Source organism: Toxotes jaculatrix, chromosome 4, assembly GCF_017976425.1.
Source record: "Toxotes jaculatrix isolate fToxJac2 chromosome 4, fToxJac2.pri, whole genome shotgun sequence".
In the NCBI taxonomy this organism is placed as follows: Eukaryota; Metazoa; Chordata; class Actinopteri; family Toxotidae; genus Toxotes; species Toxotes jaculatrix.
The window spans coordinates 9332406-9355785 of NC_054397.1; the positions used below are offsets into that span (position 1 = coordinate 9332406).

Sequence of the window (23380 nt, forward strand, 5' to 3'; positions counted from 1 at the left end):
CACAGAGACTGACACAGACACACAAACACACCTCAAGGTGATGGATTAGGCATATACAAAGACAATAGAGCTAATTCCCACTGGGCACACAGTAGTCTCACAGTGATGGCCCGTGCCTCCTTATACTTTTATACTGTAAAAATGTGTACATACATAGTGGCACATATACCCATTGATCCACCTTCTCACATTTCTAGGAGAACTGGTCGTGGTGGCTGCAGGCTAAGCATGGCTATGCTGTCGTCACTCCCCCTAGCCACATGCCCAAGCTACGACTCCTGGGGGTTTCTGAGGCTTCCCCGGGCCAGGTGGGATGTGTAATACCTCCAGTGTGTTCTGAATCTGGGTTTCCTCCCAGTTGGACATGCCTAGAATACATCCACACGGAGGCAGATGTCTTGATCAGATGCCTGAACCATCTAAACTAGTTCCTTTCAATGTTCAGGAACAATGGTTCTACTCGGAGCTCCTTCTGAATATTCTTGTGGTTATTAAACGAGCGGTTTTCATCTTTAGGTCATTAGGCTCATAGTTAGTCACTTCCTTTGTGATATTTAGGGATAATGTACAAGCAAAAAAGCCTTTTTTCAGACAGCCAAATACTGGAGGTGATGGCGATGACGGGGTAACTGCCAATATTTGCATCTCAAACAAGTAAACAATGTTAGCCTGCCCTAACATCTTTTCTGGGGGTGACCCTGCACGTGTGGGTTGGATTACCACTGACCTCCATGTGACAATGAAGAGGTGCATTACTAAGAAAGCCCAACAATATCCAGAGGCTTCAGCATCTCATTAACCCCTTGCAAATTCTCACTGTAGCGTTCTGACAAACCCTAAGCGAGGCCAGCTGTGCCACGCCTTCCTGTTTGAAAGTTTGAAAGAACTTTCTAAGGCCATTCAGAGGTCTTCTGCATGGCATCTACAAATTCATCTAACTCCTGGGTTTTTATTTCTGCATCAGCAGACCCTGGCCTCTCAATACCCATCTGCTATCAATGCATTCTTGGGCAGACACCCAACTTAAACCTTATGGCAACAACTATGAGCAGTTGCCTCCACAACCCAGGCTTTCAGCATGGATATCAGTTTTATGTCCCCAAAATAAACTGGGACACAGACATAATTCCTTAATAGCTATGAGCTGAAGTAGGCCTCACCCAGACTTGCCCAGTTCACCTTCAATTACGTTACTGGGACCATCCAGCAGTTTCCTCTGCCACTTTTACTAACCAGATAATGGCAAGTTGACAGGTGCTGAATAAAGACGTGAGTTTTGCTATACAGTAACTAGCTGGCACAACACCACAAGGGGAGTGACAACCTACATCCCCATGAGCAAGTTTTCATTTACAGGGTTTGACATGCCAGGAACCCTGTTTTCACCTTTTGCCCAATTAACAATAGATCAGACCCCTAAACCATACCTTACAGGTGGTGCACCCACACAATATCATAGGTGAAGAACCTGCAGGCACACTACAATGTACTGGTTTAAGATGAGTTAAATGACTGGACTATTCAAACTCTGAACAGGCTCTAGGCCTTTTATCGCTTGCACCTTCTGTACAGTACCTTGATGAAAGAATGAAGCTGCTCCAGCTGGGAGTTGGCCTTGCTTAGCTGCCTCTGAAGCCTATCCAAGGCATGGGAGCTCTGCTGGGTCAACCCCTCCATTTGCTCAGTGGCGGTCTGTTCCAGTGCAGCCAAAGCCTGCTCACTGGCTCCTACACGAGCCTGTAGGGCATGCATGCGCTGCTCCTGTAAAGAAAAAAAGCAGCTGGTCAGCTGAAAGCAAAATATATTGTTTTATTTCAGGAAACACTAGAATGTCTGAAGAGGCCTGTAAGACATTTGTGGCAGTTGTATTAATTGCAGAATTTTAAGTTTTTTGGACTAATCTGGGGACACTGAGAATGAATGTGTTGACAGGGACACAAACTGTATCTATTCTCACCAGGATTGTCTAATATTTTGCTATTATCACAAAAAATGTATTATTAACATACAGGTGCCCATGAAAACTACTTATCCCACATTGGACTTTAGCATTTAAAAAATTTTATTTAATTATTTTACAACTGAATCTGTTTTGTTTACTTTGACATTTGAGTCTTTTTCTGTAAATGGGTATCAAAATGTTTACTTCATCCTCTGTGATTCAAAGTTGTACAATAAACATTAAGTTCAAGGGAGTGACATGTTCTATATTCAAAGAGGACTGACGAGCTACAGCTGGGGTGCAAAGACTCATGAATGGAAGTTACATTTTCTCTAATCCTGAAACATTTCCTTCCCTTCTACTATGGACATACTGTTGATGATCTGATATGGTGGCAAAAAAAATGGTCATAAGTGATAATGAGATGACAATGGCAGCACACAGGTAGAAAGGAGTCCTTTACACAGGTCAGTTACTGAACACACTTGCCTCTCATTGTGCAAAGCGCACTGAAAACCAAAGTAAAGTTATTCAAAACACTATTGCGATGCAACATATATGATCGGAGTAAGAACCAGCAGTTTGACTGTATCCAACCTTTTTTTCCAGGTCCTCTTTCAGTTTTGTACAGGAGGCCTCATACTGGTTTTTCTCTGTGGTTGCCACATTCAGCCTTCTCTTTAGAGATTCAATGAGAGCCTTCCTGTTGGTGGCCTCTTCTGATAAAGTCTTCACCTGGATAGAGGCAGAGCAAAGGGGAAGTTGAACAAAGGGGTAGGGGTGATGCAGACACTCTTTAAGATACACTTAAGTTATATATTCGTCTCAAGTTTCATTCAAATCAACTACGTTAACATCTATTCTATAAATAATCGTAACAGGAACTGAAATGGATTTCCTTTCCTTTTTGTCGTCCAGGAGACACAATTTCTGACGCTGAGCCCCTTATACCTATTTTTGTCTGACATTCTATCAAAGAGCATCGGACTAATTGATGCCTTGACGATGGTGTCAGCTGTGAGGTGTACCTTCTTCTCCAGCTCCTCCAATTGTCCTCTGTAACTTTTCTCCATCTCCTGCAGGAACTTCAGTCTTGTCTTCAGGTCCTCCACCAGCTGCCTTTTCATATTCACATCTCGTTCTGTGTGGCTTGCCCTGAAAACATACAAAAAAAAGTGCACACACGCATACACAAATATGGTATAAAGCATAAATGAGTACAAACTCTACACATATATCCATATTCATGCGCAGACACACACTCACATACAGCATCTGCATAGCAGAACAAACACCGACAGAACCACACAGACAGATACTCACACACTCGCACACACACAAAGCTGGCAGGCACTGTGTCCCCATGCAGTGCATCAGGCATGACAGCTCATTATGACAACTAAATACACTGGCATGCTGTTTGGGTAAGTGGAGGGGGGTGAAATAAGGATGCATGTATAATTCTAACAAGCACATATTAGAACAAGTGCTCTGGCAGGGAATGCTGTGCTAAGTGTGACTGGGGAGTCCTTTTTGACAAACGACATTTTGAATCAGCAGTGACACTACTTGAAAGGCTGTAATTAAGTAGTTAAATGTTTATTATTTTCAGCTCAGCATTGCACCAGACACATATAAAAACACATCAGCAGGGGAACTTGGTTTGGGAGAGACTGATTATGAAGGGAATATGTTCTAAAATGTGTTGTTTGTCTGTGTGCTCTACTGTGCTGATAATACTACTACCTACAGAGAAGCAAGGTCGTGTTGTAAACTGTTCATATCTTAACTGTTGCAAACATGCACCACGTGTCACTTCCTATATCAATAACCTGCTGCATTGACATCTTTAATATTCCAGCATTCTGCAGAGCCATATTATAGTGAGGTCTTGTTTTAAATGGGCTCAGTATGTTAGCATGTTTTATTCTGTTTTCATAAAAGGCAAATATGAGGCATTTTCATGGTTGTCTATACCTTGGGGAATTGGAACAAATAGAATAAAGATCATAAGGACGCAGTTAATTAAAATGGTTTTTCCCGATTTTTTTTAAATTTATTTCAAAGATGTGTGGATGTAGTGGATTTCTTATCTCCCACAAGCATCATGGTTTGTGTGTTTTAAATAAACAGATGACGCAACACTAGAGCAAATGCTTTCGTGTAAGTAAATGTCCCTGTCTCCCTAGGTGGACGAATGCCTGAGGGCAGACTGGCTAAATAAATGTGAGCTTGTCCTATTGGAGTGACATTAAATTAAATGAGAGAGGAGTCTAGCCTGGGGACTTTGGGGGGAAGTAGCGCTGGCTGGTTACCCCATGGATTTGGCCATTAATGAGAAAACCCATATTGAACCTTTCAGATGACTGTCTGGTGTTGACTTAAAGACGGAGAGCAGCAATAAGAGCCCCAGCAGCTCCCTCTGCCCCAGTGCTAATGGCAATTAGATCGACAACATTTATTTTAGATGTTCTCTCCTTCTGCACCCCAAAAAGAATAGAGGATAAAAAAGAATGAAGGATATATGGCGCGTCTGCTGTAGTGTGTGATCTCTATTTATGAGTGTTAGTGGAAAGAGAAAGAGAGCCTCAAACTCTATCACTCACACGTTTGTTCCCTTTGTTCTGAGCTTGTTGGCAATATTGTTCATCAAACATGCGTGTATTGTAATGATAACAGTCAGTGGTCTGAAGTGGGTGTGTGTGAGAGAGAGCGAGAGAACATATTTCTGTGTATGTTGTTAAGAATGAAGTGCGGGTGGACGTTTCATGTGGCTGATAGACAACAGGGCTAAAGATGAAAGAAGCAGCTTCATAAATAAGGCAGGGCCATAGTGCCGGATATTGACTGAGGACATGCCGGTGTACTTTGAAATTCATTTCTTTTTTTTCCCTCTTCTCTTCTTTATGGCGAAGAAGCCTTGCTCCCTGTGTGTGCACTGAGATGTATATTTCAGAGACGTCTAGACATGTCTTTCATTCTGAGAAGGGGTCCCTCCATGGAGGCAAATGGAGTGGTAGGCTAGAAGAGATGGCGAGTTACATGTATGTGTATGTGTGTGTGTGTGTGTGTGTGTGTGTGTGTGTGTGTGTGTGTGTGTGTGTGCTTGAGTGAATGTGTGACAAGAGCCTAAGGAGAGGCTGAGGATGTCGTGGAAACTCAGCTGAGGGATGTTCGCTCTGTCTGGCTGTGATCCGATGTGCTTTGGTCACACACAAACACATACCCACTGTGATTGTACACATGCCCTGGATGCATTATTGAGAGTGGCAGGCAGAGGACACAGCATACTAGACAAAGAGAATGAGAGGGAGTAAGCCAAGTCGTTCTTTGTACCTTTCTCTCAGTTCAAAGATGAGATCCTAATGGAGAATGATGATATATGCCTTTCACAACACTGTTCAAATCTTGACAGTTTCCCTGAGTGAATTGTTTATAGCTATACATTCTGACTGTGTAATGCAGCGAGTGCTACAGTAGGTGAACCATGTAACTCATTAGGGCTTGTGGCCCACAGGCCAGAGCGATGCTGTGTGGGTTTTAGTGTCATGGGCCAAAATGGTCCCTCCTGCGGCACACAAACAATCAATACACTGCTTTGATCAGCACTCCACATCAGCTGCCCACATGAGCAACACCACACTACATGACACACAAGACACCCACATGCACACATGTGCATACACACTAATTTCTTGAGTCGTTTTTATGCGCTCGCTCATGAGAACATGCATAATTTGACAAATGATTCACGCAGAGGAGAAGCATGTATAAGTGGAGTGCAGCAGACAGAGTGCTGCCACATGGTGGAATCAAACACTACAGATGAGAGCTGCACAGAATGTGCAAACATGCAGACAAGAGACACAGTGCAACGGAGAGACAAAGACAGAGAGAGGTATGCAGAAATAAGAAAGGTAACGTAAGAGCTGTACTGCAGAGCATCAGTAAGAAAGAAGCACAAAGAGAAAGAAGTAATAGTAATGAAGAGACAGGTGTGAAACTAACTTGTCCTGCAGCTGGCGGAGCTTGTCCTCCTTCTCCTGGAGTTGGCCTCGCAGGGCTTTGTTAGCTGCCACCTGCCTTGTGACCTCCGCACTTGCACTCTGGGGGGAGGATACATGGAGAGTGCGTGTGTGTGTTTGTTAATGTGTTTGAGAACGTGTGATAGGGGGTGGGGAGGGTTTTCACGACACGGATGATGACAGGTCAGGCACAGCATGCCTCCTCATTATAGTTACAGTGGGAGGCTGGAAGGTGCTAAAAGAGGTTAAGAGGAAAACTGTATTTTTCAAAGTGGATGAGATAACTGGAGTAATTAGGAAAAATAACAATTTGTAGACCTATATTACTGAATATATTTTAATGGGGATATGACTTTTATGCCCAGGAGCAAATAAAATTTTTGTACGTCAGAATATTTGGACATTTGCCAGTCATTAATGATGCTTTCATTGCATTTAAACTGGCGATTTTTGTAAACTACACCACTTTTGTGCTTTACTCTTTTCCTTATGAGTAACAGAGACATATGGCCCATGATGACAAGTTGGCTTCTGATCATAAGACTGATGGATATTTGAACGTGCATGTTCACTTTGGTTTAAAGGGGCCCGTGTCTCTTGAGGGAACTGTACCAGTACAAGCTTTTGACAATGCGCTCACTCAGTGTATGCACCCCCACAGCACATCCCTCGCCTCTCCCTTTTGGTGTCACCTGACATGACTTCCGCGGCTGTGTGTAACGACAGGAGCAATCTGCTTGGTGACACTGATGAGCTGGCTGTGGAGAGGGTGATAATACCGCGGTACCACTCACACTTTATTCCCTATGATGTAGGGCATGTCTCTACTGTTATTCCTCATTTCTCATCTTTCTGACGGGTACTCTGTAATAAGATCAAATGATAAGAAATGCTAATTCATGTTGAAATCACATGCAATTTCAGGTGATGTCAAGTGTAAATTGAAAGGCTCAAAAATCAGTTTTTTTCACCCACCATGATTTGAAAGTAAAACCTTGACAGAGTTTCTTTCAGAGTTTCTAAACTCCTCAAGGACTGCGGGGTGTTCAAACCAGTGAGATATTAAAGTGACTCAGAAATATTGATGTTTGAAAAAAATACCAGGGATATGTTTTTTCTAACTAAAAAAACATAAATGCATGTGTAATCCAATACTGGACTGCACACAGGTACAGTATTGGATTACACAGATAGGTACTTCTGCAGATTGGTTATCTCATAAGGTGTGTACAATAAGACAAAGAATTAGGGAAATTCATTAACTCTGAAGCTGAATTTGTAACTTACACCCACTAACCTTAAGTTTGGCTTGAAGTTGTTTGACCTCAGTCTCCAGGGCCTGGGGGGCTTGGCTTGATGGGGCGGGCATGGTTCTGCCTTGGCAGGAACACTCCGCATTTACAGGTAGTGATGGTGGTGGTGGTGCAGTTTGCTGGGGGAGTGTGATCTGCCTCCACTGTTCCAGCTCCATCTCCAGAACCTTTTTCTGCTGCTGCACACCAGCCAGGTCAGAGGTCAGCTTCTGCAGATTGACCGACAGACAGAATTGGTGGTCTAAGGCTACTGCTGATGATGGCACAACTAAAAACAAAAGTTTTTTCTACTGTTATTAAACCAAGGAAACCTATATTTGTGTTATAGGATGGTGAGAGTTGATGGGAGATTTGATATACTGCTACATGAATAGACATTAACTTAAGGAAGTTTGAGTCAAACTAAAACCCAGCTTTCTCTGCCTTATAATACAAAAATGTATTACTGTAGTGAAAAAATGCTATGACTTACACAAGTCATAGCATTTTAAATTCAGTTTACATCAATATGATAAATACAGAGACAAAGTAAACACAATATGTTTGAAATAGTGTATGTGTTAACCGCGGGAGAGCTACAGGCTCTGCTTTAATATCTTGTCTGTGATAAAACTCCTTTTTTATGCTAATTAGGAAACAGATGATGCTGTTGTTCGGTCAATAGGGCCTAATTCTCACAGTGATTGGCATGCATAATAAAGCCATCCTGCAGAATCAGAGATCACTTTGGGACAGAGGGAGTTCAGCATTCGGTGAGTGGTTGGGTTTAGAGCAATGAATGATAATGGCACTAGCTGATCATGTACAATGTACAGTGTATCAGTGATTCTAAACATAAGCATCTGAGGTGAACACTTTTAACCACATGCGTGCGGGGGAGCTCAAAAAACCCCTTTATCTGCTTATTAAGAAAATATAGGGCAGAAACACGTCTCTGTGAGTTTGGTTCAATACTGCCACAATTAGCTGATGTGGTATATCGTATCAAAGATCAAGAATGCTTAATGGCACAAATAGGAGATATGATACATGAAGAAGCTGCACACACGGGGTAAATACTGGAACACATGCAGAGCCACACACACACCCCCCCAAGTGAAACCGCAGATTCCCAGGGGTTTGCTCTCTGCTCTGCATACATGGAGGTTATTGATATCTGGTTGCTGGCTGACACCTTTTAATAGAATCCTTCTTGTTTTAGGTTTCCTCTGCCCTGTTGAGGACACACATGCCATATCCCCAGAGAGGGGGGGGGGGGGGGGGGGGTAGGAGCGATAAGGAGAGAGAGAGAGAGAGAGAGAGAGAGGGAGAGAGAGAGGTGTAGAGAGTGAAAACTGGGCCCACGGCTGCAGTGGCGGCGGTGCACAAATTAAGGGTGGCATTGATGACGCTTCCTGAAAGGCAGGCTTTGATTTCACAGGCCATTTTCAGCCCTGGTGAGAAATGACACTGACATGGATTTATATACCGGTGGTCCATTAGGCTGGAAGAGAGGACACCTCTCTCTCCCATCCCAGTAGTGGTCTCACTGATGTTGGTCCAAGTGATCATTAGTAGGATAAATAAGGAAACCTAGGACTGTAAACCAGCTGCACACCCCGGATATATAAATGCAAAGTGAATTTGTCAACATAAATAAACCACAGGAACACTAGTGTTATGTTTTACTGTACCAACTCCTCAGTCACTTTGTATTCGTCCTGCGGCCATAATTTTTTGTGATATTTGGTGCAGTTATCATTAAAATGTAAATAATATCTGGAGCTTTTTAAGTTCAGTCAGTGATGTCTGTTGTACTAATCCTGTGATAATCCCGGCCTCTTACATGTTAGAGGAGGGCAAGACACTCCACACTTAAAGAGATAAAGCTGGTAAATTCGGGAGGCAATGTCATACTACACTGAAAAATTAAGTAAAAGGGGAAGTAATGATAATGAGTGAGGTAGATAATCCAAACAACCAAATGATCCTGTAGTAGGATGATATGCGTGGCTAGCACATTTTGTCAACAGCTAGGCTTGGTAGCACTAGGTGGGCATGCTTCACCTGTCACCTGAGATTTTTAAGTTTATGACATATTAAAGGATAATTCCGGTTTATTATAAATTAAACTTATTTTCCTAGTTTTTGGCCTTTCTTTACAGTGATAACAAAATTTAGATCTAGGAATAGCGGCCAGATTCTTAGATCTCAAAGTTAAGATACAAAGTTTTTACTGTGCAGGGATTATTACTGAAAACACAGGGACACTCATTTCTGGTTTTCCCTACAAACTAGTAGATAATCTGGCTAAACTGCTCATTTTCTTCTGCTCAACTCGTATGAATGTTGGCATTTTTCATCATGTTGGACATTGTAGTGATATTGCAGTGTTCCCAAATCTCAACATTACTTTGACAAGTGCACAATTGTAATCACAATTGACCAAAGTTGTAATAAATAGTAAAGAAAGAGAAAATAATAATCCACACATTTCTGCACTGCAGAACTGAGACTAGGGGTTAAATTCTGCTGCTGACAAAGGAAGCACGTAAGAAAGGAAGGAATAAGGAAATAAGGTTTAATGATGGAAGGAGGCAAGGACGGAAGCAACAAGGAAAGGACAGAGTGGCTGAAGGATCAGGAGACAGAGCAACACAAACAAGTTTCTGTGAAACTGCCATGCTACTTCTCACATGATGGCCCCTGTGGAGGCTGTCCTAAGCCAATTACAAGCAGAGAGTTTTAGTAGGAGAGTTGGCAAAGACCGGCTGGAACAAGCCCAAAGTCCATCACCTCTTGCCCTTTCCAGAGAGGGCAACAAGACCTGGCTTTGGCCAGTCAGTCGGCTGCAAGTTTCTGGACGAGTGGCATTAATACTGCACAAGGAAACAAACAGGAAGACAACAATTCCCTTGCTGTCCACTACTCATTCACACAACAGTGCATGTTGTGTGTGTATGTGCGTATATGTGTGCCTTTACTGCTGTGTCTGAGTCTAAGGTCTCGTTGGGCCTCTGCAATCAAATGCCTGGGTGGGAGCACAAGGGCCACTTCCTAGGTAGCAACACTATGAGGATTGCACTCTGACCTGTGTGTACAAGTGCAGTATACTGTACCTGTACTATTCCGCACAGTAAATATACAGTCATACAGACACATGCACCTAATCAGGTGTCCAGTGTGCCTTTGCTGGCTTCTCCTATGTCTGAATTCACCAAAAGAAGTCTCCTGCCAGTCGGATTAACAACTGTCTGTCTAGGTGTTGTTGTGTGTGTATTTATGTGTCTGTGCATGTGTGTGTGTATATATACTGGTGTGTACAAGGAGGCCCTGACAGGAAAGATGCTGTTTAGGGGGCAAAGTGCTTGGTGTTTTATTTATAGTCTATACCAAGTCTAAGAGTTTCCTACCTGGAGGCAGATACTAAATAACTCAATGGGTGTGTGGCACTGGACTCAGCCACCTTGTATTCTTCTGTGCACACGAGTGCATGTATTTGAAGAAATGCAACTGCTAGTGACACAGATTGTTGTGGAGAACTGGCTTACTAAAACATTCAGAAGGATGAGACAACAGCAGAGTCAGAGAGAGAAAAAGAGATTCTCCTCCGCCTCCTCTCTTCTGCTCCATGGTGCTGACCTCCACAGGCGAGGGTAGGCCTGTCAGCCACACTTATTAAGCATGATAAGGGCAAAGGACCTGCTACTGCTGCACTCTCAGCTCCGAGCAAATACAAAAGAACCACAAAAAGAAAGACAAAGACAGACAAATAAGAAACTTCCCAACACTTACAACTGGCTTTCCCCTTTACTCATCTCCCTGTTTTTTCCCAAGTTACCTGTGTGAGCTGCTTGCTGCTGCAGAGTTTCTCAGTGAGGGAGTTGAGCTGTGCCGTGATCTTCTCATTGGCCCTTCGCAGCTCTTTGGCTGAAAGCACAGCATCTTTCCTGGCACTTCGCAGTATGTCAATGTGACGCTGTAGGGACTCTATGCGCTGCTGCAGAGAAGAGGAGGAGCAGTGCTGGGACTTCATCAGCATCCTCTTCCTCCTCCACCTCCTTTTCTCTCCTCTCGTCCCTCGTTCCCAGGGCTCATGCTGTTTATTGTCTAACAGGAGGAAGTACACGCAGGCGCCTCAGAGTTGACAAGTGCACAGAAAACTAAAAATCCCTATTTAGAAGCTACTGCTGGGATTTAACAGGCGTATGTAAAAGTGTCATTGTGTATGCACAAGTGAAAACTGTGATATATTTAACAACTTGAATGATTAATATTTTCCATTTATAACCAATTGAGGAGTGTCAAGTTCTTGGTGAAAAAAAAAAACACAAAAAGCAATCTTGTTAACTTCTGAAATACTCATTTCCGATCAACAGCATGTACATACATTGAGTGTTTTTCCTGCTTCAATTAATAGTCGATTAGATTTTTATAGTTTTGCATTGACTTGAAAATTGAAAAAATGAAGCTACCTTTGGGCTGTTTTCTGTGAGATTCTGCTTCTGGTGCTTCTGCGTTTGAGATCAGTGAACACCTGTTGGACTGAAAGAAGAGGAAAGTCAGAGACAGCGATGAAAAGCAGATGTTTAATGTAACACAACCGGCTGACATGTTGTGCTTCCTGAGATGCGGCTCGTAATGACACTATGATCACAGGGTGTGCTCAGTTTAACGCGACAAGAAAAATCACCCTGTGCTTTAATAATTCACCTGAGCGTGTTCAACTGACTTGAACTTGAATGCTTCTCAGTACGGATATTAGTCCTGACAGTTGCTCGCAAATGCCGCCTTTGTTCAATCACTGTCTGAAAGCTCTGATTCACTCCTACAGTATGACGTGTGTGTAGTCATTTGCACTCATAAGTGCATGTGCGTGACACCTCCCAACTGCACGACTGTTTGTAGTGACATCAAAGAACCCCACCACCACCACACACCCCCTCCCTCTCTGCCTGTTTCCTTTGTACAAGGGTCAGGTAGGATTTGATCAGTGCCAGGTTTGATCACACAGTGCCTTGCAGAGAGGATAAGGGAGATGAACCCTTTGGTTTGTGACATAGCACGTTGTGAGGGGCCGGGGCTGTCATAGTGATGAGCCCCGAGGAGCTGATGGACACATTTAGCAGATCTGGAGTGGGGCAGCTAAAGGGGATCTGAGAGTAAGGGTCCTGACAGCTCCCTGGCTTCATGTACAACAACCCTCTCCTCCTCTCCACCTTCTACCTGCTCCCCTCTTTCTGAAAAAAGGAAGCGAGGAGAAGAGAAAAAGAATATCTTTAAAGGTCCTCCTCTTTCCCCTCTTCATCTCTCTTCTTGACGGACATATCTCTCTGGGGTTTGGAGCTGCCATGTCCTGCTGTGAAGTGGTCTGATGTGGACAAGAATAAGGGTCCAGGCCTATTGATTTCATGGTGTGGAGAGGAGATAGAAAAGAAAGAGCACCCACAACCACACGAGGAAGCCTTTGTGACTGCAGGAGTAAAGGGAGTGGCCAGTTAAAAGACGCATACTTTGGCATGAACCAAACTATTCAACAAATCATTATAGAATCGCTCATAATCATACACATGTAGACAATTCACATTAGAGCTGGAAGTAACGATTATTTTCATTATCAATTAATCTGCAAATTCTATATATTTTTTTGATTGTCAATAAAATGAAATGTCAGAAAATAGTGAAAAAGCAAAGATGTACAGTATTACATATGATAAGAAAAGAGAATAAAATAGGCACAGTGGTATGCTGGTATTAATCTTACATGTTTCTATGGCTAAGGTAATGTAGGTGTACATTGGAATCATCTGACTTAAAAATATAATAAAATATAATATTTTGTTTTGTATACTATCTCAACAGATCATTGTTCAGAATTTCCCTACGGGGATGAATAAAGTTTTTCTGATTCTGATTCTTCATACATATGGAACACTTTATTCCAAATATGATATATCACATTGCAACCCATTTGTTAAAAATAAATAAGAAATTTAGGGTCAAGAAGTTCAATTTTCACACTGTGATAATAAAGCTTATGCTTATATAACTTAGAGATTAAAGGATGAGGGCAAACCAACCTTTCTGTTAGCATGTTGTTTGTAAGGTGCTGTCCCCGAAGGCACACTGTTGAGACTGTCCGAGTATTCCTTACCACTGTCACTGTGGATAAAGGTGTGGAGGGTTATTACAGGCCAGAAGGGGAACCCATAGCACTGGTTCTGAAAGTACCACCCCTGAACAAAAATCCAATTTACCTTTTATGGTTGATTTAGTTGACATCAAGCAAAAATATGTGCATTTTGCCCGCCCTCCCTCCAACAGAAAATCAATGTCCCATCCAATTTCTGAGCTGGAAGTGTAAATGTGGGTGTAAATTAAGTGAAAAGCTGCAGTGTCTGGTGCTGATGGTGAATGCATCAACATGTATGAGAGCGGCTGTGGCCTTCATTAGCCCTCTGTGTGTGACAGACGTGTGTGAGAGGCCTGGCTGAGCGGAGCCAAGCAAAGTTGCATCTGATGGACACACGGTAAGGGCTTCCTGAGACACACACACATACACAACACATGCTCCCACACACACAGGTTTATTGACAGTGACCTTTGATGTGAAGGTGGAAGCCAGTGACATTTACGCTGGCGGGTTTATTAAGGTGGGGCCTGGGAGAAGCAGCGGAGGTAAAGACCACAGAGAGAGGATCTAACTGGAACATGACAAGACTGGGGGCTAGTTAGGGTTAAACCTGGTCTGGAGGGGGCACAGGGACTTGCTGATCACTAATCACCACCAATAAGACCAAGGTTACATACATTTAATGAAAAATGCTACCTTGTGCCTGCTGGTGAGACAGCTAATCAAACTGACTTAAACTCAACCATGTGAATGCAAATTTAAGTGAATTTTACTGTTAATTTTAATATATATAACATCCAGATTAAAACAAACAAATACTACACTCAACATAATAGCGTGTCCACAGTACACAGGAGGCCAATCAGGAAATACTATAACTATATCCAATCAAAGTTGTCTCCTGCATGTGCTTTACTATATACTTGTGTAGTGAACCCATACTGTATATAAACACAGGTGTGTGCATTGATAGGCTGGATGCAAACTTGTGCCAGTCAAATACAGACACAAACTGAACGACAAACCTGAATAACTGACGCTTGGCCACAGGTGGAAACTTAAGGACGCTTATGTAAACAGGCAGAGCTAAGGAACACACCACCAACCCTGCAATGAATGGCCAACACAATGTAGCTCCTGAGCCACAGCCCCCAGTCAAAACACCACATAAAGGATTATCTTGGAACAGTGGCCTTGGCTCCCTCCAATACAGTTCCAGGGCACTGAGGCTGCTCTGGTGGCTTATGGTAGACCTTACGTATAAATTTAATTGTTGTCCTTTCCAGTAATTTGCCACCCATGTGTAATGTAGTGTCCAGCAGTTCTCAAGAGCATATGAAATATATAAAGACATATTACTAATTCCTTTTAACATACCCCCTGCTCTCATTCTGTCTTGCTCACCAGCAAAACTGATGATCTGCTCAAAATGGTCAGCTGCCTCCAGCAGCTCAAAACTTGTGAGAGAGCGAGCCACAGGCAGTGAGAAAAAGAAGGGGGGAAAAAACAAAGACTTGGCAGTAGCCTTAACGAGTCTGACATCTTTATTTGGCACTATATGGGCCAAAGCTCCTTAGGCAGAAAACTGTATTTCCAGGAGCGTCGACCAGACATACTGCGAAAGAAGGCCCCTGCGAGATATGAGACGCAGAAGGCTTTACAGTAACAAATCAGTTGACAGGTGCCTTAAATAAGACAACATCTCAGTTTAGACCTCTTCTTCACAAATCCACTTAGATCCTCCTCTCAGGTAAAGCGTATATTAGACTGCTGCTTATTAGCTACATGGAGAGGCATTAGGAAAGCTGGGCATAGCTGCACCCAGTCCCTGTTAAATGGCCTCATGTGGATAGAGCTGGGGTGGATTACAGTCAGATGAATTAGTTTGGTGAAGATATGGCGAGTTAGTAGGACAGAGCAAAAGAGAGCAGATAGAGAGAGGCATACAGGGAGAGAAAGTGAAGGGAAATAAATACCAGCGATAGCTCTGAGTGTTTGAAATCAAATCATTCCGACCATCACTCAATAAATGTTGGCTCAGTGGCTTTTTTGCATAAAACATACATGAAATAATTACTGTCGATGGTTCTTAATTTAGAGGGTGTTAAACAGCTTGTAGACATCTGGTACTGAGCCGAGTAGGGTCATTCAAAATTTATCTAACTAAATTAAGGCGAGGAGAGGAGAGAGGAGGGTGGGTAAGATGGAGAGAAAATGTGTGTATGTATGTGTGTGTTGGGAGGAGGTTACAGGGGTGGCTGGAGGAAATAAGTGTAGCGCACACACATTTGTGAATTGACATGCCACAAGACAACCAACATGACAAGACACAGGGTGGGGTTAGTTTCTGTGTGTGTGTGTGTACGGGTGGAGGAGCTTGGTACTTGCAGGGGGATCCTTAGCGCTGTCAAGGGGGGGTTAGTGAATATGCACAGGACCAGTAAATTAAATCAAACTGCCAAACTGTCAGTTTCGGGATAGCATGACTAGTGCATGAAAATGGCATCACTGGAAGGTATCAAGGCTTCGGCGGCCTCCTTATCCCTGGGCTTTTCTGGCATCGGTTCAACTTTGTGTGGAGAGGTGGCTAATTTTGCATGCAAATTTCAGTCAATAAGCTCCAAGCAAGGCGTCCCAGGATATTTCAAAGGATCTGACAGTGGTTTCCCCCTCCTCTCTCCTTCTCTCTATCATTCTTGCTCACATTCTTCTTTTGGCTCCTGAATACCAACTAGACAGACGATGAAATTCAATCACCCATTTGCTTACACTTTGCATATGCACGTTGTCCCCTTGATGCAGCGTGGCCCCCCACAATTCAGCCAACCCACCCTCTCCACTCCTACCACCTAAAAATAATGAGGCGGGAGGCAGTGAGAATAAGTGCTTCTGTGTGTGCGTGTGTATCATTACCTATCTACGCTCATGTCCTCCCACTCGTCCTTAGTGGGACTGGGGCTGCGGCCTTGCCAGCTGATGGCTTGATTGGGGCTGACTGTTCGGTGGCTGCACTGGCGTAGAGGACCTCTGAGCCTTGTTGTTTTGAATTTGACCTTGCTGCTAATGTTGCTAGCAATCCCACCTGCCTGCCGCACTGGTCCTGCTGCACGGTTCCTATAGAAGTCCCTGGCTGCTCTGAGAATCCCCAGCTCCTGTCTCAGTTTCAGCAGCTGATGGTGAAGCTTGGTAGACTCTTTCTGAGAAGCAGCCAGCCGGGCATCTAGAGCCGTGATCTCGTTGCAATGCCGCTCCCCTTGGGCCAGGGCCTGGGCTTGGGCTGCCTCTTCACGAACAGCTTCCTGGGTGCGCAGGTGATCCAGGGAGGCTTGGAGTCTGCGGCAGTTGAGGGCCAAGTCTTCATTGGCCTCAAGTAGCTGCTCTTTCTCTTCCCTCAGTCTCTCTATCTCCTTCTCCAGGGATATCATCCTCCACTCCAGCTGCTCAATCTGAAAGAATCAGTTATACGGGGCCTCAGTGGTACAACATATTCCGTTTTTTTTCCTTTGCAAATCTGTTGTTTTTACCATAAATACTCAAACTTCTGCTGCTCTTGCAATGTTAGTGAAAATGTCAACAGTGAAAATCTCAATGAGAAAGGCCAGTGTCTGATTTGACCTGCATGTGGTAGCACACACACAGTGGCTTCCCCCTTCACTGGCATTTTCTCATGAGTTCATGTGCCAGTACATACAGTTTATGCTGTGAGTATGGTTGAACCGGTGAGGGGGGCAATACTCCCTTCCGAAACCAGGCAAGAGTATGGACATCTGACTGCCACCCCCTAACCCTGATCACCTCTATCTAGACAGCAACCAAGAGCACTTAGTCTATTTGTTAGATCTTTGGTGGAGACTATTTAAGAGAATAGTGGATGCCTGCTGGGATTGTACCTCCAGGCAATTTTTTCCTTTTATTTGGTTCTCAGTCAGCCTGCTGGTGAAGCCTGGTACCTTTCAAACAAAATTAGACGGCTATCCTTACTCTTGATGATTCACTGCCATGAAGGTGAGGGGGGGGACAACACATAAACTCATGCAAGCAGGGGTTTTAAAGCATGTGTGTACAAACATGAGCAACCTACTAACAGCTACAATACAAAAAAATTGTATTCTGAGATAAATTAATACAGTTTCCTCTACTCTATCACCACAGTTCTTATTTGTGGTTATTAATAGGAGTTGTTTTTAACTGAGAAAAACAAACTAGTTCCTGGCTTCCACTTGACTTGGAAATGAGTGCATGACCAATTCTTCCAAGAGTGAGAACGCTTTCTAATCACTCCTGATAGAGCAAAACCAAATTCTCTGGGAGCCATTGTGCTGCAGTTATGGCTCTGTCGGGTTTCTTTTATCGGCAATGACAAAGAACACTTAGTGATGGCATAGTGCTGTACCTTTTTAAATGACTGTTCCATTCGCTCTGAAGAAACAGAAGGCTTTTTTGGAGTGCTGCTTTTGACCTGGTGCTCTTCTACCACTTTGCGAAGCAGTTCTGCAAAGGGGAACAAAGCTCGTTATTGTGACATGACGTGTCAAACTCAGGCTGCTCAATCAATAGAATGATAATAAAGAGGGTACATTAAATCAATTAGCATTACTAAGGTCTAATTTCCTTCCTAAGGTCCAGTTTCTTTTTTCTTCTTTTGTCAATCAAATCAGAAGGAACACAAAATCTCTAAAGCCGTGTTCACAAAGACTTGAAATTTTCACTGCTAAAACTCACATTTCTAAAATCAAATAGCCTTTTTCCTCCCGATTAACAGAAAGGTATTTTATTTAGTAGTCCACAAGGAAATAGGAAAACAGTGTTCAAAAGAACACACACTGGTACATGCAATGTGCAACCTCTCTCTAGAGACCTTAAACAAACGAAGAGAAGTGTTTGAATCCCTTGTGAACACACAGCCCCAGGCTGCACTGCTTTGTAGTCCACTATGTTTCCCCAATGGACAGCTAATCTCCACAGACTAATATGCTGCTTTATTCTGAGAACTTCAATAGTGGCCTTGGCAAACATATGATTTGGGCTTTATGATAACAACAGAATGCATGCAGGAGTCAAAGTGTTTGGGGATTTGATGCACACATATTCATGTGCACATTCACAGTCCAATCGGCATCAGTGTCACTGTTTGACATACAATATATACCTGCAGAAATAGGGATATCTTCCCTGCTCACCTAGATGCAAAGGGCAACACAAAATAATATAAAACTTTCTGACTTTCATTCTCTACTGTTAAACATTCATGACAGGACGACCAAAATAATTTGTACAATGAGGCTGGAAACATTAAATATTCAGGACCTTGACTTTTCAGGTCAGTTGATCTTTTGGAGAGTGAGTTGGAAAAAGAGGCCACAGAAGGAGAGAGTAAAAAGAAAGAGGGGTTATGTTGTGAGGAGCTGCTGCTCCCTTGCTTTGCATTTGACGCTTTGCCCAGGGAAGTTTGTTACTTTGAATTAGCCTGCTCTTTTGTCTTTCCAGCATGTCACATTCAATCAAACAGAGCACCAAATAGGACAGGAGGGCTGCCGTGTTCACTGGGTACATAACCAGGTTGGGAGACAATTATCCAGCTCCAGTGCCGGTGGCTTGGGAGTTGGCACCTCAGCACTACCTTGATAAGAAGACGTGGTGGCTCCCTAGTCACCCACTGTTGGAGGAGGTCCTGGCACTGCGGCATACATTAACGTCCCTCCCACGTCTCCTCATGGGCTGTAGCACAAAGGCCCTGTTCCTTTCATCTGCTGCCTTTCGTTAGCTTGATCCCAGTGTGAGCGATTCAACCTTCTATCCCTTTGATCGGGTCGCAGAGGTTCTTCAGGAGTAAATGCTGTGGCCATTCACAATTTTTTTCTTAATAATGTTGAGTTTACTTCCTACTGACACCAAACATATTGGTTTTAGTCCAGATGTAGATGCTCTATATATTGACAGAATTACTGCCTGAAGGACAAAATAACTGATAGAACTGGTATTTACTGATTCACAAAGTTTGCGGTAAAATTATCTTTGCCAAAATCATCAAAATAAACAATTCATTTATTTACTTGACAACTACATAAACCAAAAACAGAATTAAAATAGGCAATAACTCTGTGACAGTAAACAAAGTTTGTATCATAATCTTTCTTTTTTCCTTTCCAAACACTTTTTAAGCGAGTTATGCATTTCAAAAACAGCAATTTAAACAAAATAATGCACATAGCAGAAAAGGCTTTATGTCCTTTAATTTAAAATATGTCAATGTGATCCCATTCATTGTGATACTGGCTATCACAAAAATGTTGGTAATTATGAAAATATAAACATGTAACGATATGATAAGCATCAGCAATAAGTTTTTAGTCAGGTTAGGTTAAGTTAGGTGTGAGACAGAGAGGGCATTTTTTACACAGAGAGAATACAAATTTAACATTTATACCAATACAACTAACACAACAAAAACAACAGTCCTGAGAATATTGTGAAGAGCCACTGACTGCATTTACTGCATTTTTTGTTTCTTGTTACACATTTAATGTCTATGAGTTAAAATCAGGTGTTAATTCCTGTGAACCTAGGCATATGCAGTACTGCTCTACTCTTTAAACAAAAGTGAATTTTTACCTGAGCGAAAATGGAAAATGATTTGCAAAGCAGATACTCCAGCTCTTGAGTAACGTTTATATTTAGTGATCATTTGTCTGACAAGATGTTAAACTAAGTATGTCCTTTCAAAGGAGCTTATTTCCTCGCATTCCTGACTAGACTGTCAATAGGAGAGGATCCACTATTTTAATTAGTGCCGTCCTTTAAATCACAGGCTCGCGTCTCCAACAGACACCATCATTGGTTGTGAAGAAAATTAAAGTGATCGAGGACAGATTTGTTATTGAACGAGTTAATTAAGGCCACTAGATGCAGTGGTCAGTGTCTGACAAAAGAATGCAGATTGGATTAAAAGCAATGTGCTTTTTAACATTGGGAATGATATATGCAGACAAGATGAACACTACTTGATCTCCTAATCAATTTGCAAGGAGTTGATCAAGTCTTAATTGAGTTGTCCTACTAATTCCACTGGGGGTTGTCTTATTAATTCTGCTCACTAATACACATGGCCAAGAGGTAAAAGGATATCTTAAAGGTGCTGTCATGTTAAGCATGCATAAGTTTTTGCCATTACAAGTGAAGTGATTTCCAGTGCTTTTTTTTTTTTTACTTTGTTCTTTTAGCCTTTGGCAACATGCTTGGGTAGGACTGAAGAAAGCAAAACAGTAGAATTAGCACGAGAATAATTATGTAAACTTCAATTTAGGCTAAATATAAGAAAAAGCGACCAAAAAAGCAACAGATAGATGACAAGAGTGAAAGAGTGACTCTTTAAAATCCCAAAGTGATTTTAAAGAATCATGTTCATTTGGTCATTTTTATGTCTCCAAAAACTTCCCCAGTATAATTAAAAAGTGCTCACCTTGGTGTTCATTAGCAAGACACAGGTGGAGCTCCTTCACCGTGGCCCGGTCCATAGCAGCCTGGACTCGCAGCATGTCCAGCTGCTCTTCCAAACCAGCTCTGCAGTCACACACACATTATGAACTTCGCTTCACACAGCTCTTACGTCAAATCTATTCTTCTTCAAATATGAATGGAATAACAAAAAGAAATGTGAACTCAGTACCAACACAAGCATTGTATAATGAGTATCTTTTTAAATCTCCACAAATATCTAGATTCCACTGTGGAATCCATTACTGTAGAAACTTTTTTTTTGTTTTAACACATTTTAACTTGATTCTTGTGCACTGGCTTCCCTTCCCAAAAGAAAAGACGACATGGTGAAGAAATCAACTAATTAAAATGGTTTTTAATTCATCTGGAAATCAAAGTGACAAGCAACATGAAACGCCAAGGTAGGAAAGTACAGTGTGCGGCTGTGTGTGTGTATCATAACAGACAAACAGACTGGAAAGAGTGCCCAATTACCTCTGTGCAATTAGCTTGATTTCTGCTAAAGGCTAATTATGTGGAGCCATGCTCGAGACTTTGCACTTTCAAGTTATTATTAGGACCCCAACTGAAGTCTACTGAGGATACACACAAGCCCACTGAGACAACCACACCTGAAACACACACCTAATTTCCCTCCCCTCTGCTCCACAGAGTCAGAGAGAAACACTAGAAACAAGCTGCTGCTACCGTAGTGGCATTCTTCCCTCAGTTAACCTCATTACAATAGTAGGGCTTCATTCTGACTGACTTCTTAAGGCATGTGGTGAGTACAGCATGTGTGATACACTCTGAAGCATATGAGGAGTAAAAGGGCATTTGTGGTTATGGTGAATTATGATGAGCATAATAGCAATTAACTTAAACTATACACCTTTTTCAACCAATCTAATTTTGCTAGATCAACCAAGAGATTTTTCCACACATAAGCCAAGAAAATGACTTGGGAAAAGTTATCGCCATAGGAAAGGGAAAGGAAGTAATTAGCTTTTTAGCCCACACAGTCCACTATAGGCCTGGTCTAATGGCTGACCGCAGCTTAAATAAGTACACAAATGACTCTCCCTGAGGGGGGCCGAGGAAGCAGATGGATATGTGTCGCTCCTCTATAGATTTTCCTCCATAAATGAACCCAAGTCGATGAGGCACCGGCACTGCCTTATGTGTCAAGGATGTTAATGGGACAAACGAGCTGAAATATGCAGTATGTGGTAGCAGCCTGTTCCATCTCGTGTTTCTCTTTTATGCCTTTTCGGATGCTGATAGTATTGATGCTAAACCAAAGTTCATATGCAAAACATTCAATTTTGTTGAAGGATAAGCACACTTTCTTGGATGAAGAAGGGATTGGATTGCAGATGGACTTCATTGGCCAGGGGCCTCCAGTTTTACATCATAACATACTAGAGATGGAAGACTATTGCATCCTTATTCAGTAGCACTCAGTGTTTGCAGTGTGTGCTCCTATCTGCCACAGACAGAGAATTAATAGAGCTACATGTAGAGATGGTGAGGTATCTTGAAAATCCGTCAAAACTAAAACAGTGAATACAGTTAACAAATGTACCAGGTTTGCTGGCCAGTTTGTATTTGCTAACTATGTTACGTCATTGTGTTATTTTAGAATTACTTTATCTGTAATTGTTTTTTGGTTAATGTGGTCAATGACTTAAAATTCTCATTTAAATTAAGGATTAAATAAAGACACGCCTTTCTTCAGTCTGCACTGCCTTTTCTCTTTTCCTTAGGTGACACATCAAAATAAATTTAAAAACTATGATTTCACTCTTGGCTGCAAAAATCTGTTTCCTTGGATGGTGTATGCTCATATCTTCCCTTACAGTCTCACTCCTCACACGTTGCTTCCTTGTGTGAGAATATCATTTGATAAACAGATGCTTAGTATTTTCAACCCATCGGGGTCGTGATGATGGGAGAAGAGCAGCTTTGAGAATCCGAAAGGATGTTTAGGCAACACTGTAAGGCTGTGGTAGCACCAAGCTAAATCCCAACCTCAAGGAGCTACGGTTTAGATCTGCATCACATTATAGCTGCTTCCACCTGAAACAAAGTCCAGACCTTTTCCCTGAGTCAGAATACATCCTGCAACCTGCAATTTATGTGGAATGAAACCGTGTTTTCTTGTCATAACCTAGCTATCATGATGGAGAAAAGGTTCTTTACAGCTGAACCTCCTATGGAGTATTTAAAATCTTTCTTCTTTTAATCTGGATGACAAATCAAACGAAGTTAGATGGACAATTTTCAATTCCCTCTCAACTTGCTGCTTCACCTAAGGTAGAATAACAGTCAGCAGGCATAAAAGCAAAAGAAGTTTCTTGGCAAAAACCAAAGTAAAGGCAACCAAAGTAAAGGTGTTATGTTTGGTAATGATGTGGTCTGCAATGTAAGTCTGTGTCTCACGCCGCGTTTTTTGGCCCCGTTTTTAAAAACATTTGCAGCGCTAGAACTTCAGCCCTGAGCTATCCACTCC

The 23380-nt window shown here is 42.4% G+C and overlaps 1 protein-coding gene across 2 annotated transcripts in view; it reads right to left on the reverse strand.

The window, feature by feature from the left end:
- Positions 1-23380, reverse strand: part of cntln (centlein, centrosomal protein) — a 78604-nt gene that overhangs the window by 17593 nt on the left and 37631 nt on the right. The window contains exons 14-25 of one of the 2 annotated variants that reach the window (XR_005893920.1): positions 20852-20952; positions 17786-17883; positions 16306-16838; positions 13340-13421; positions 11735-11804; positions 11101-11369; positions 7265-7489; positions 5951-6048; positions 5169-5232; positions 2971-3097; positions 2540-2677; positions 1625-1761 (exon numbers count right to left, since the gene is read on the reverse strand). Coding sequence is in view for 1 of the 2 variants with exons in the window: in XM_041035155.1 (XP_040891089.1) it covers positions 1576-1761; positions 2540-2677; positions 2971-3097; positions 5951-6048; positions 7265-7489; positions 11101-11369; positions 11735-11804; positions 13340-13421; positions 16306-16838; positions 17786-17883; positions 20852-20952 (1927 nt within the window). In the remaining variant the exon portion in view is untranslated. Of the gene's footprint in view, positions 1-1575; positions 1762-2539; positions 2678-2970; positions 3098-5168; positions 5233-5950; positions 6049-7264; positions 7490-11100; positions 11370-11734; positions 11805-13339; positions 13422-16305; positions 16839-17785; positions 17884-20851; positions 20953-23380 lie in introns of those variants that run through there. The other variant, XM_041035155.1, reaches the window with a different exon arrangement.